Consider the following 12933-nt stretch of genomic DNA (forward strand, 5'->3'; position numbering starts at 1 on the left):
AGCAGTGATGTTTGGGAGGAAATAAGGTTTATGTGGAAAGAGGTTTATGAAGGGACGGAGCAGGAAATGGTAAAAGCTTTGCTCAGCTAGGACCCTGTCAAGCAAAGCACATAAGCGTGATGTTAAAGTGAAGCACAAGAGTAGTTTAAATGACTTCAACGGGACAACTCGCATGCTTAAAGTTAAGCATGTGCTTAGGTGCTGTGTTGTGGGCCGTATAGGGAGCATGTCTCCTCCCTAGAGGTGGTTGGGACATACAAACTTGAGACAAGGGTGACTCTGTCCCTTTCAGTGAATCTTCCCGTGCACACTTCCCAGCCCTCTGTGCCATTTGTCTGTGCTTTCCCCAGCAGAGCCAGCAAAGGATCTGCAAGCAGGCAAGTGCTGGCGGGGGCAAGAGGAGGGGGAGCATTGTTAGGAGAGTCGCAGCAAGTGCCAGCCTGCTTTAGCTATGATGTCACCTCGAGCGATCCTGGCTCCTAAAGAGAGTTTCGAGTTGTATGGGCCAATAATGAACATGAGCAAAGTAGAGGGGCCGGGGGTGGGGAGGCAGGCATTGATTTCCAGCCTGTACTCCAGGGGGAATGGCACACACCTTGCTCCAGGATGAAGAACACCCGTTTTTGTGCTATTAAGGCATCCTAAGCCTTTTGAGTGAACAAAGGATTATGGACCCAAGCCTGGCCCTGGTACGGCCATGCATTCATTGCAAGACTAGACCTCCCCACACATACACCCTCCAAATGAAAATACAGGAGATCGGGTTTTTTCCTTCCTTTGGCACCGATGCATAATAGAAGGAAAGGTCTCTCTGGGAGGGAGCAGCAGGTCGCCCTTCTGCCTGGCTGCCCATTGTGCTGCATTGTCCACTGAACCTCTTCTGCAGTCTCCAGATGTGGGCTCTTTGCACTCAAATCCTCATGTGCACACTCCACTCTGCCTCGTGATTTATGCTTCCTGGTGAGATTGATGTGGCCGGGGAGGGAGCGGGAGTAACCAGAGCTTGTGTGCACCTGTGCCGAGCGTCTTTCTTTCACTCTGATTTAATATCCCAATTGAGGGGGGTGATGTCATGTTGGAAAGAACCAGGGATGAGGAAGTGTTGGAAGGTGCTTTAACTCTTCATATCCCAAGTCTCCAAAGTCTTGGTAGCTGTTCTTGGTGATAAGTGCCAGCAACACAGGGAAGCTTAAGCGGCCAGAGGAGACACACTGCAGGTTGGAGATCAATTTCTCTTGCAATATGGTGGCTTCCTTGGGCAAGTACAGCTGGGCTGCCTGCTGTGTGGCTGTGTTGGGAAAAGGCATTGTTCTTCAAAGGACTCAAAGTGAGGGCCGATGGCAAGGAGGTTGGTGTCCATCCAAAGCAGCTTGGGGTTCCCGTGGCATGGAAGATGAGGCATCTCCCTTGTTGGGAGGACTGAGGACCTCTTCCCCATCTGAGCAGAGATAGGGCCCAGGACTTGGGCATTCAGTCTATGAGGCCTGGCTGCTGCTGCTGCTCTCAGACACTGTCTGCTCGAGGGCTAAGCACCGCAGAGCCCATTGTGTCAACCCCTCCCCCACTTCACCCCAGAGCACTGGAGATTTGGTTTCAACACTAGTCAGGACTCATCAGAGCCTCACACTGGGATCCAGTAAGGTAAGGATGGGGACTCTCAGGGGTTTGCTGGGAAGTTGGCAGGACCCTGCTGAGTATAACCTGGGGGAGGGGGGCATGTTTCAGCCCCTTCCATCCCCCTAGATGGGGAGGGATTGGGTGGAAGGTTGTTAAGTGAACTTCAGTAGACGTTTTAGTTCAGTTATGGAGATGGGCTGGGTTCAAGGGCAGGGATTCTTCTTTTCACTGAACTCCTCTCTACAGAAACAGAACCAGTCCCTACAGAAACCATAGCTGGGAGTTTCAATGGGACCTAATGGATTTAGACTAGGGTGACCAGATAGCAAGTGTGAAAAATCAGGACGGGGGTGGGGGCTAATAGGTGCCTATATAAGAAAAAGTCCCCCAAATCGGGACTGTCCCTATAAAATCGGACATCTGGTCACCCTATTTTAGACATCCAGATCTCTGTGAAAGTCAATGGGAGTCAGGAACTTTGTTCAGCCACTGTGAAACTCCCAGTCTGTATTACACTATCTATAGTCCCTAGTATCAAAAGCACAGAGTGGGGACGTACACCACTCGGGACCCTTCGTATTGACACCAGCGCTCGGCTTGGTAACCTAGACCAGATGTAGTTCTTGCTAAGGGTTGCTAGGCCTAACTCTGTGTGTGGAGAAAGGAGTTGGTGTGTGTGTTAAGAAACTCCCTCAAGAATGCAGGTCTCTTGCATATATAACAAGTTAAAGCAGTGCAAGGAGGGACCATGTTGTGTGCTCCTTTCTGTAAATCCTGCATTTGACTATGCTGTGGCCTAGCAGAGGTGTGGAGGCAGGAAACCTGAGTTCCCATTCCCGGCTCTGCCACTGGTCTAGGGCATGTCACTTCACCTCTCTGAGCCTCAGCGTCCCCATCTGCAAAACGAACTAATGCTGTTACCTAATCGCATGGGGAGGTGAGGATTTGTACAGGTTCATACAGCGCTTGGAGATCCCTGGCTGGAAAGTGCAACAAGATTCTCTGCCCTGTTTCCCCATTCCTGCTGGGTGAGCATGGCTATCGTTTTCAGACTTGGAAGAGCTGCTCTGTATTTGGACTAGAGTTCTCAGAATTCTAGCTTCACTTGTCATCCTCTACCTGCTTCTGCCACCCCATAGCTGTTCCTCTGAATCTGGTGTTCGGGGCCGTTTGAGCAAAACCGACACAAACAGGGTTGCAGCCTGCGCTGGCGCAGTGAATCGGACGCTACTTGCTATCACGTTTAGCAACATCTGACCATGAAAAATTGCTCAGGAATCTGTTTAAAAAAAGTCAGATTCCACCCTCTCTGTCCAAATACTTTCTGCATCCCAGCCGCCCACCTCCCTCCTCCTCTGTGTGCGGACTCATTTTTCTAATTAGCACTGTACACAGGGCTGCATAATCAGGCAGGCATTCATTTAGGAAAGAGACAGGAGCTGTGTGTTTGGAGGGGGGGGGTAAATGCCACTTAAAACACTGCATGACTCTGACGCTGATCTTGCTCAAGTACAAAGGCCTGCAGCTATTTGTGCTCTGATCCTGTCAAAAACCGCAAGCTAAGCAGGGTCCGACTCGTTAGATTGAAGACCTCCAAAGAACACCTAAGTCCTGCAGCGAGCAGTTGCCATGTTCCCTAGCTGACCCTCTTCCCTTGAGCCCAGCACAGTGCTAGCAAACCACTGCGCTGCTAGAGTTGTTGTCATTTGGATCAGATCTAAAATCCTGGCACTGACCGCTTGTAGCCACTAAAAATCCCCTGGACGTATTTATACGAGAAGGAGGATTAGCCGTGGGGTCCTGGCCAAATTCTAACATAGGTTATTTAGTTCTGCCTCCCCCCAGCCCCTCCCTGCACTTTCAGTATATTTTATTTATCTGTAAGTTGACACTGATGGCCATCATTAAGCTACTTGGTTGCCTACAATCAGTTTAACACCAGGTCTCTTATGGGGCTGGCTTGATTATAATTGACTGTCAGTATCTTCTTCCAGTTTTATTCTAGCACCAAGAAGCCCTAACCATGATCAGGACCCCATTGTGCCAGGCACTTTACAGACACCCAATGAGAGACCTGCTCTGTCTTGGAGAGTTTACATAGTCTAAATCTCCTCCTTCTGTCTGCAGGGGGCTTTGCCACCTTCTCCTCTTGCTTCCCAGGACTCTGCGAAGGGAAACCAGCTGCCATCTTGCCAATGAGCATCTCCCAGCCGTGCTTGCCAGTGGCCAATGTTGGCCCCACCCGCATCCTGCCTCATCTCTACCTGGGCTCCCAGAAAGATGTCCTAAACAAGGTACGGTCTTGCTGGTGGGGAGACACGCCTGCCCCACACTGCTGTTGCCCCTTACCAATTGGAACAGGCCTATCTGATCAGGGTGGCACATGGGGGAAGCTCGTTGTACATTTCACATTTGAGGACAATGCATATGTAACATTCAATGGTTTGTCCTGCCCAATTTGGAGTGAATAAGGAGCTAAGGACATGGACCATACATACAAAGGCCTCGGGGGGTGGAGAGCATCCACAGGAGGAACCTTGCCTAGTTCTTGGCTGGCAGGGGTGTTGTCCTGCTGTGGTTTGATTCAGTCCTGAAGGGATGTGTGAGGAAGGACCAGCCATCCCTCTGCAACTTTAGGGGAGCTGCCCGATTCCCCTGACTGCCATGCTCTGTGGTGGCAAAGGGTGAGGGAGCATGGCCAAGAATGTGCACGTAGAAAAGATTTAAGCTCCTTGGGCTTGGTGAGTGGCATCCAATCCAGGAAGGGCAGAGAGGAGCAATGGGGAAGAGACAGAAGGGGCACAATGGAGCTGGGAAAGGGGGAAGAAGAAGAAGAAGCTGCCAGGGTGCCTTGCCCCAAGGGAGCCCCTGCGAGATTCACACCAAGGGAGCCAGCTTCTCCCCACTAATCCCCCCTGCCCGCTGGGCTGCCAAAGCTGACATCAGCTGCTCCAGGCCCAGCTTGGCAGCCAGAGGGAGAGGAGGGGTTAAGCTGGAATGTTTAATCCTGAGGGGGGAGTGGGGAAGGGGCCAGCAGCCACAGTCCAAGGCAAAGAGCTCTTTAAAGAGGCCTGGAAATAGACAAAGATTTGCTTCGGGAAGAGAAGGGCGGAGGGAAAAGAGGGGTACTGTCCTTTTAAAGGTGCCGGAATGCTTGGGCAGTGATGTCACCTCGGGGAAGGAATTTTGTTTTAAGAGAAGAAAAAAATAAATGAGAGAAGAAAGAAACAGAAATTGTAGTTAAAATTCCGCTGGGCGCCTACTGTGGGTAGGAGGGAGCCAGTCAGACATTCTCGCCTGGGGAGAGGGCCAGAGGAGAAGCATCGACAGGAGCATGGGGGTGGACCAGAAAGAGGAAAGAGAAATTTTTATATACAGGGAGTAGAAGGAAATGAAAGCGAAAAATGCCAAGAATGTGAGCTCAGGAGCTGGGCTGGCTCCTGGCAGCTGAGGTTAGGCTTCTAGGGAGCCTGCTGAGGAAGAGACTCTTATGTAAGCTTAGTTAGGATAGGAACCGCGGGGTGAATTACATGGAATTCAGGGAGGAAATCTTAGCCGTGTCCCCTGAGAGCCCTACATCAGGCGTCGGACTGACTAGGATTCAACCCTGCCCCCCACCCCATCTCAGCACGACCTTTTGCTCACCCCTTTGTTCTGAGAGGTGTTTGCTTCCCTCTCTGCGCAGTGGTCATTATTGAGGACAAGAGTCACTCCATCCTCATAATCTAGGGCATTAGAGCGCAGAGCTGGCAGAGAACAATACTCTGTGATGGGATAGCAGGATCCTCTTCCTCACCCCGAAATAGCACAGAACAGGCGTTCGTAGGACTAGAGCTATCGGATCTTTGGTATGGATGATCTCCCTTGTTTTGGACATAATCTGGCTTGGATTTCAGCTCTCAGGGGGAACAATGGGTCATATTCACCACTACGCTCTGGCTGTTTTATGCTGCTCTGGCCATGCACACTGGTGAATCTAGCCTTGTCTCTGGGAAGGATGAGAGGTCACATACGTGTGCCCAATGAGCAGAACATGGCAAGAAATGATCCATGAACACTCACTTGACATTTTGAACTAGCCCTCTGACTTTTTCATTCACTTTCTGTAAGCATGCAGGCGAGTCAGGTTACTGGCAGAAATGTTGGGAAGAAGTGGTGACTAGTAATGACTATGGCAGAACACTCATGGAAAGCTACTTCTCAATTGGCTAGTCCAAAGAGTTCACTCCAGAGCCATGATTACATTCATCCCAAAAGGAAATCACATGACCTAAATGTGTCCCAAACAAAACAGCTCATGTTCTGAATTGCCAGTCTCCTGTGCTAGGAATGATACCAGCAGCAAACCGTTTACAGGTCTCTTATAGATTGAAAATGGCTCCGGTAAACCACGGAGTGGAGAGTTTCAAACAGTGAACAAATCTGTGGGAAATCATGACTTGTTCCCAGGTGATTTGGGAACAGAGAAGAGGACTACATTCAATGAATACTAGCTCTGCTAGTAAGATGTTCTCTTCCCCTGAACCTGGCCCCTCTAAGCTTTCTTCTACAGTAGATGTAACCCTTAGGCTATTTTGTTTTTCTTCCTTAAAATTTCCCACCATTGTTCTAGCTCTGGGGTTCTCAGTCTTTCCCCTACCAGGACCCTACCAAGCACACTCCCTGCTAACTACCCAGGACCCACTTCTCTTTACCAGAATGGGAAGGGCAAGGTGGTCAGCACCCCCAACACCTGATCAGGACCCCAAATGTGAGAACCTCATGCTCTAGTACATTGCGGGAGCAATGGTGGAAGAACTAGTGCAGAGAGACTGCAGACAGCTTACCCATGCTCAGAGCAGGTCCATATGACAATGGTTTACTCCTCATTGGCTCATCTGTGCTGGTGCTCCCCATGTTGCTACTTTGAACTGCACTAGAGTTACTGTGGGGAACTGCAAGGCGAGCACGCTGGAGTGCGTGAGGCCTATGAGAGTGTAGATGGGAAGGTCCAGCTTTGTATTGCCTGAGCCCACGTCGCTTGTATCTTCTCTGTCACCAGGACCTGATGACTCAGAATGGAATAAGCTACGTCCTCAACGCCAGCAACTCCTGCCCCAAGCCAGACTTCATCTGTGACAGTCACTTCATGCGCATTCCTGTCAATGACAACTACTGTGAGAAGCTGCTTCCCTGGCTGGACAAGTCCATTGAGTTCATTGGTGAGGCATCTCCCTGGCTCTCTGGGCCTTTATTTACTTCTTCCAGCTCCAGTCTTGATTTTGCTGTGGTGGCCCCAGACATTGAGAGCTGGACTCTTCACTCCTTTCTCTGTCCCAGCCAACAAAACCCAGGCTTTTCTTCCCCCCAACTCCTCTCTTCATCCAGAGAGCCCTTGTCCCTTCACCCACAGTGAAACATGCACACTCAGCCACTAGGAGAAGCCTTTCCTCCCCTAGAAAACCTGGCACCTCAACCAGCATCAAAGTCATTTGAAAGTGTGACCTTTGCCACAGCCAGCTAGTTGTGCAAATGATAATACTTTGCACTCCTGTAAGACGGCCTTTTATCTGAGGGTCTCAGTGAGAAACAAAGGCCAGTGTACTTATGTCCATATTATACATGGGGAAATGGGGACACCGAGAGGCGCAGAGACTAGCCCAGGTCACATAACGAGTCACTGGCAAAGCCAGGGGGAGACCCAGGAGTCCTGCCTCCCACTCCTCTGCACTGGCCACTAGACGTACAGCCTCACAAAGATGTTCCACAGGGACAGAGGATGAAATGACTCTGTCCAACCTCTAGGGGCACCCCTCTGAAAGCTGTTCTTTCTGTACCATGCTGCAGACAAGGCCAAGGTATCCAGCTGCCAAGTGATAGTGCACTGCTTGGCAGGGATCTCCAGATCAGCCACCATTGCCATCGCCTACATCATGAAGACCATGGGCATGTCTTCAGACGACGCCTACAGGTAGGTGCAACTGGATGAGGGGAATGAGGAAGTACGTGAATGTACCCCTGCTCTAGTAAAGGGAAGCAGGCTGGCGCAGGCAGAGAGAAGCTGTCAGAAAGGGTTTCAAAGCACTGCTTTGAATGAATTTTCTGAGTGCTAGTGGATTACAAGCTGCTAGGCTGACATTGGGCCCCGGGTGGGGTATACGCTTTGTGCCCTACCACAGAGCAGTGCCCGTGCACACCCCTCATTGCTGCCCCAGTCAAAGGAAATGAAGGGCTCAGCTTCAAGAAGCAAAACCCTTGACTAGGTTGAAATCTGGTGTAGGCTGGCCTAGCAGCAGGTTGGTGCTGCCCTACATTCATGGGAGGCAGAGGGCTGTCCTTCAGGAGCAGTTTTGAAATATCACAGTGGACTGCATGCCATGGGGGTTGGGGGGCTGCCCATGGGAAAGTAGAGTGAGGTGCTAAATTTCCTAGAGCCTGAGCAGTCCTGGCTTTCTCTGCAGCTTGCCCTGTGGCATTGTGGATAGCCCATCACCTGTTTCTTTCTGAGCTCTTGGTAGAATGCACTAGCTTCTCCCGTTGAGGAGGCCGGCAGAGCTAAGGTAGCCTAGCTGGTGGGCCAAAGACCAGGTGACGACCCCATCTGTTTGTCTACCCTTGCAGGTTTGTCAAAGACCGACGCCCATCCATATCGCCCAACTTCAACTTCCTGGGCCAGCTCCTGGAGTACGAGAGGAGCCTGAAGCTCCTCAAGGCCTTGAAGGCCCAAGGTGATAGGAATGAGGGGGATGCCCAGCCAGACCCGGCTGAAGTGCCTGAGAGCAACAGGCACCTGAAGCTTTCTACCTCAGAAAAGGCCGAGGACATATCGAAAAGCACAAGCTTGGCACCCTCCCGCAGTGAGCCAGCAGGAGCTCCCAAAATTGTCTCACCCACAGCACTACAGCAAGGACTCAACGGCCTACACCTGTCCTCGGAGCGCATCCAAGACACCAACCGGCTAAAGCGCTCCTTCTCCCTGGACATCAAATCAGCCTACTCCCCCAGCCTGAGGCAGGACACCCCAGGCCCCGCTGACACCGGGGAAGCCCCCAAGCTTTGCAAGCTGGACAGCCCTTCTGGACCTAACGGCTTGTGCCAGTTCTCGCCCGTGCCGGATAGTCCCGACTGGCCCAGTGGGCCGGACTTCCTGCTGGAAGCCAAGGTGAGGCAGAGGCGGAAACACAGGCATCAGGCAGGCTCCCCTGCCCACGGGATGAGCCTCAATTTCAGCGGGGTGTGTGCGATGCACAAAAGCACCAGCGTGGAGGACAATCTCAAGCAGACACTGCGGCTGAGCCTCCCTGGCGTGGGACAGCAGCCCACACAGCCAGCTGCGGCACCAAACTCTGCTGGCGGAGGGGGGGTAGGCGCCTGGGGTGTGCATTTGGAATCACCCAGCACCCCATCGTCGGAGAGCCCCTGGTACTTTGGCACAGACTCGGCAATGGGCAGCGGCAGTGGCGGAGGGAGCGGGGCCTTGTTTGCCAGTGCTGCCTCATACTCCTCTTTCAGCTGCAGCACCCTGCAGGGCAGCTGCGAGATCAGGTTGAGGGACAAGCAGAGGGCGGAGCAGAGGGACGGGCGGCACAGCTGGCACGAGGATACTGCCGCGGAGAAGCAGTTCAAGAGGAGAAGCTGCCAGATGGAGTTCGAGGAGACCATGTCAGAGGGCAGGTCCCGGGAAGACCTGGGCAAAATAGGCAAACAGTCTAGCTTTTCAGGCAGCGTGGAGATCATTGAGGTGTCCTGACATTCATCCTGGGGCATTGGAGAGTGAGATATTTAACTGGGAAGAGGCCAGGTGGGGGTGGGGTGGGGACAGTATTTATACCCGTGTGTGTATTCGCAGGTGCGCACACGCCAAAATGAAACAAAGATGAATGAATCCAAAGTCAGGAAACATGACTGTGCATGCTTAGTGCCCCTCCCCCTTGCTCTCTTTTTGCCCTTCCCCACCCTGGCTGCATTCCCTTTTGGGAGGGACGAGCCTATTAACCCTTTCACCCCTGGATTCTCTGCCCCCTGGGCAGAAAGTGACTCGCTGGGGTGATGGAAGAGCGGATCTTTGACTGAAGTGGAGGAGATGCTCGTCATATCTGAGCACCCCAGCGGTGTCATTCTCAGCTTAAAATTCTGAGCGGGGTTTAATATTTTCTCTGCAGATGTGCAGTCAAAAAGTAGGGGTGTCTTCATTTAGAAGAGAGTGTTATCCTGACCAATGGGAAATGGCAGAGGCTTTGCTCACTCCAGCTCTCGTTCTTTTGTATCAGGGTGGGGGACGGAATGTAGGTGGCTCCCTCCCAAGGGTGGGGTGGGTACATTTGCATTAGCTCCTCCCCCTCAGCCTTTTTCTCATCCTGGTGCACTAAGCATGCTCTGCCTGTGTTTTTTCTGGCTAAGTATCTTAATAATGCTGCACTACTGCAGCCTATACATATATAAATATATATTATATATAATATAAAAAAACCCACACAAAGAAAAAGGTAAATGGTTTTACTGCAATTTTTATTGAGACGTAAATAATATTTCAGTGGTTTTGTTTTTAATTTATTGAAGCTGTTCATTCTGGCAATGATTTGCAGACATTGTGGGGCGGTACTTTCAGCTCTATTTTTACTGTCTATGGTATTTAAATCTGAAACACGAGTTTCTAAGCAATATCCGCGGCCTGTGACTCCTTCTGTAGCGCACGTCGGCGACACGGACTCCCCATTCCCCGTGCGCAAAGCAAAAACTGGGCAGGAAAAATCTTTCATGCACTTTTAGAAAATCAAAACAAAACAAAATATCTTCTTTCAACACAAACTGAGCAGGAAATTCTCTCCTGAAAGCTGCTGCTTTACCTTTTGGTTCCTATTTGATTCTCTCTTGTCTCCATCAAAGCCATAGAATCTTTCCCTCTCCCAGTTTTGGGACAGAAGGGCTGGCATTGGTCTATGGAAAAACCAGGGGGGAAGGGAGAGACTATGTAAAAAAGAGGACGGGATGTGGGGAATGAGGGAGGAGAGGAGGCTTTTCATTAAAGAGGCAGCAACCCATACTGGGTTGTGTTGGAGAATTTGGGGGTTACTGGGTCCTTTTGGAGAAAAAATCACTCCCTAGATTGAGTGCTCGAGGGGTTCTGTGGGGGCTGAACTCCCATGAGCAACTGCCTTTCCCACTTGCTCAGGGTGCTTCTGGGGAGGAGGTGGGGGGCGACAGTGTTCAGGAGAAATAGGGAACACTTCTCACCCTTGTGCATGGGTGAGATTGTGATGAAAAGCCCTTGAGACCCTGCTTTCCCCCTCCCAGTGTTACTCCACATGGCTGTCCAGAGGGGCTGCACCCTGGAGGAAAATACAGGCCTCATCCTTAGGAACAAATGAAGTTATTTATTGTAGTACCAGAATGAACCCCAGGGGGTCCTGAGAACAGCGACAGGTTTCCCACTGCAAGGTAGTTAGACAGTTACCTCTGAGCGCTTAGCATAAAGTATTGCTCAGTACTCCAGCCCCAGTTCTCTACGCATGATCATGGAGCGTATCCAGCACTGGGGCTCCAGTGGGGGTGCAAGTGACATGGGGCAGAGGGAAAACAGTCCAAAGACACAGTTGAAACCAATGAAAGACCAAACTAAATGGGCACTTCAGGAAGGAAAAGAGAGAGAGGAAACGCCAGGAAATGCATTGAAAGGCTAAGAGCCAAACCCAATATTTGGGATATCAATATGAGGATAAGCCACTCCCTCCTTACCCCACTCCTATCTCCAAACCCACCCACCCACCTGCAGCATCATCCTCCCACACTCAGGTGTGTTGCTAAGAAGATTGGTTTCACTGTTTTTTCTTTTCCTGGTTTTTTTTTCTTTTCCTGGGATTTTGCTTTGGAGAGTTTCTGTTAATTGACCTTTTCAGAGTAACTGAAGCGAATGATGGTTCGTTCTTACCCAGCAGAAGGCAGGGTGCCAGCCTCCAAGGGAATCCCTGCCAAAAACCCGTCTCCCTCTGGGAGTTCAGGTGAGTAAAGGGTGAGGATTTCCTAGGGAAGGCCTCCTGCGTGGGATTCTTCCCTTGATTTATTTTTTTAGAGGTGGCATCGGGCCCAGGTGGGACCTTTACGATAACACAGGTGTTGAGGAAGGGCCAGGTCCTGTTCTTACTGAAGCCCAGGGTGCAAGAGGGAGCCCTCAAGGAGGCCAATGAGCACACAGTGCAGAAAGCTTCCATACGTTAGCAAGCGTGGTCAAGAGAAAAATGACAAAGGGGCACGAGTGACTTCTGTTCTGATTCTCAGACACTGTTGGCTGCTTCTCCCCTTTATGAAAGTCCCTGTTTTAAAGGGGAACAAAGCCCTCACCCCCAAAACTGTGTTTCTCCCACGCAGCGGGATGCTTAGACCTTGCTGCTGAGTCGCTGCTTGGTGTTATGGGCACAGATCTATCTCTACTGCAAAGCACATTTCGCTCTCTGTAGCTTTCCTCCTTTTAGTATCATGCTGGTTTCCAAGCCAATACCTCAGGGGTTTTTGTTCATGTGTGTGTTGTGTGTGATTTTTAGATTTCCCCCCACACCAGCTCTTTTTTTTTTCCTCTACCTTCCCTTCTTTTTCTTTTGTGTTTGTTTGTGTTTATTTTCAAATCAAACTACACAAGACAAAAATAATGATCTCAGGTTTAAAACTTAACCACAGACCGAAGCCGTGAGGAGCTGCAATAATAATTTTAATGTTCTGGTGGCATCAGATTGTCGCTTTCCTTATGATCATTGTCTGTCTCTGCTGATGTGCACGTGTCCTCGGCGGATGGGAGAGGGGAATCTCCAAGGAGGCTTATGAGTGGCATTAGGCTTCTTGATTTTGTTTTTTAAAGGGGTTAAGTGAGAAGCATGGAAACCTCAAATAATCCCTTCTGGTACCCCAAAATGTGCTGGAGTTGATAGTGGGGGAGGGGAAAGTTGAGTGATTAAATGCATTTGATTTTCCATGTTGAAGTATTAATAAAATACAAGTTTTGATGATGGTTGGATCCCTCTGCCTATCCCATCCCTCTTTTTCCTACAGCTGTTTTGAAAGGGGGGGTAGATACTCATTTTAACTCTCTCTCTCAAAAAACACAGCATCAATATTTCTAGTGAGCACCTCAAATCAGCATCAGTGTTGCCGACTACTATGTTTTTAGGAGGTAGGCGGAACCCTTCCCCTTTCTTTCTTGCATTCCCATCCAGCGTAGAGATATGGTGTGTGGAGACAATGGGGAGGCGGTGATTCTAAGGGAACTGGTGTATTACATAGCATCCCGGCTTGATCGGGAGGTTTATAACAAAGAAAAGCTTTCAAAGGGCTTCTTGAGCTTTTAAC

The 12933-nt window shown here is 50.4% G+C and overlaps 1 protein-coding gene across 3 annotated transcripts in view; it reads left to right on the forward strand.

Annotated features, from left to right (window-relative positions):
• DUSP8 (dual specificity phosphatase 8) overlaps positions 1-10259 on the forward strand; it is a 78433-nt gene extending 68174 nt beyond the window's left edge. For all 3 annotated transcript variants that reach the window (XM_039537330.1, XM_039537332.1, XM_039537333.1), the window contains 4 exons: positions 3745-3911; positions 6659-6818; positions 7444-7567; positions 8218-10259. In XM_039537330.1, coding sequence (XP_039393264.1) covers positions 3745-3911; positions 6659-6818; positions 7444-7567; positions 8218-9346 — 1580 coding nt within the window. In that variant the 3' untranslated portion in view covers positions 9347-10259. The remainder of the gene's footprint in view (positions 1-3744; positions 3912-6658; positions 6819-7443; positions 7568-8217) is intronic.
• Positions 10260-12933: the final 2674 nt, after the last annotated feature.

The sequence above is a fragment of the Mauremys reevesii genome, linkage group 4, assembly GCF_016161935.1.
Source record: "Mauremys reevesii isolate NIE-2019 linkage group 4, ASM1616193v1, whole genome shotgun sequence".
Classification (NCBI taxonomy): Eukaryota; Metazoa; Chordata; order Testudines; family Geoemydidae; genus Mauremys; species Mauremys reevesii.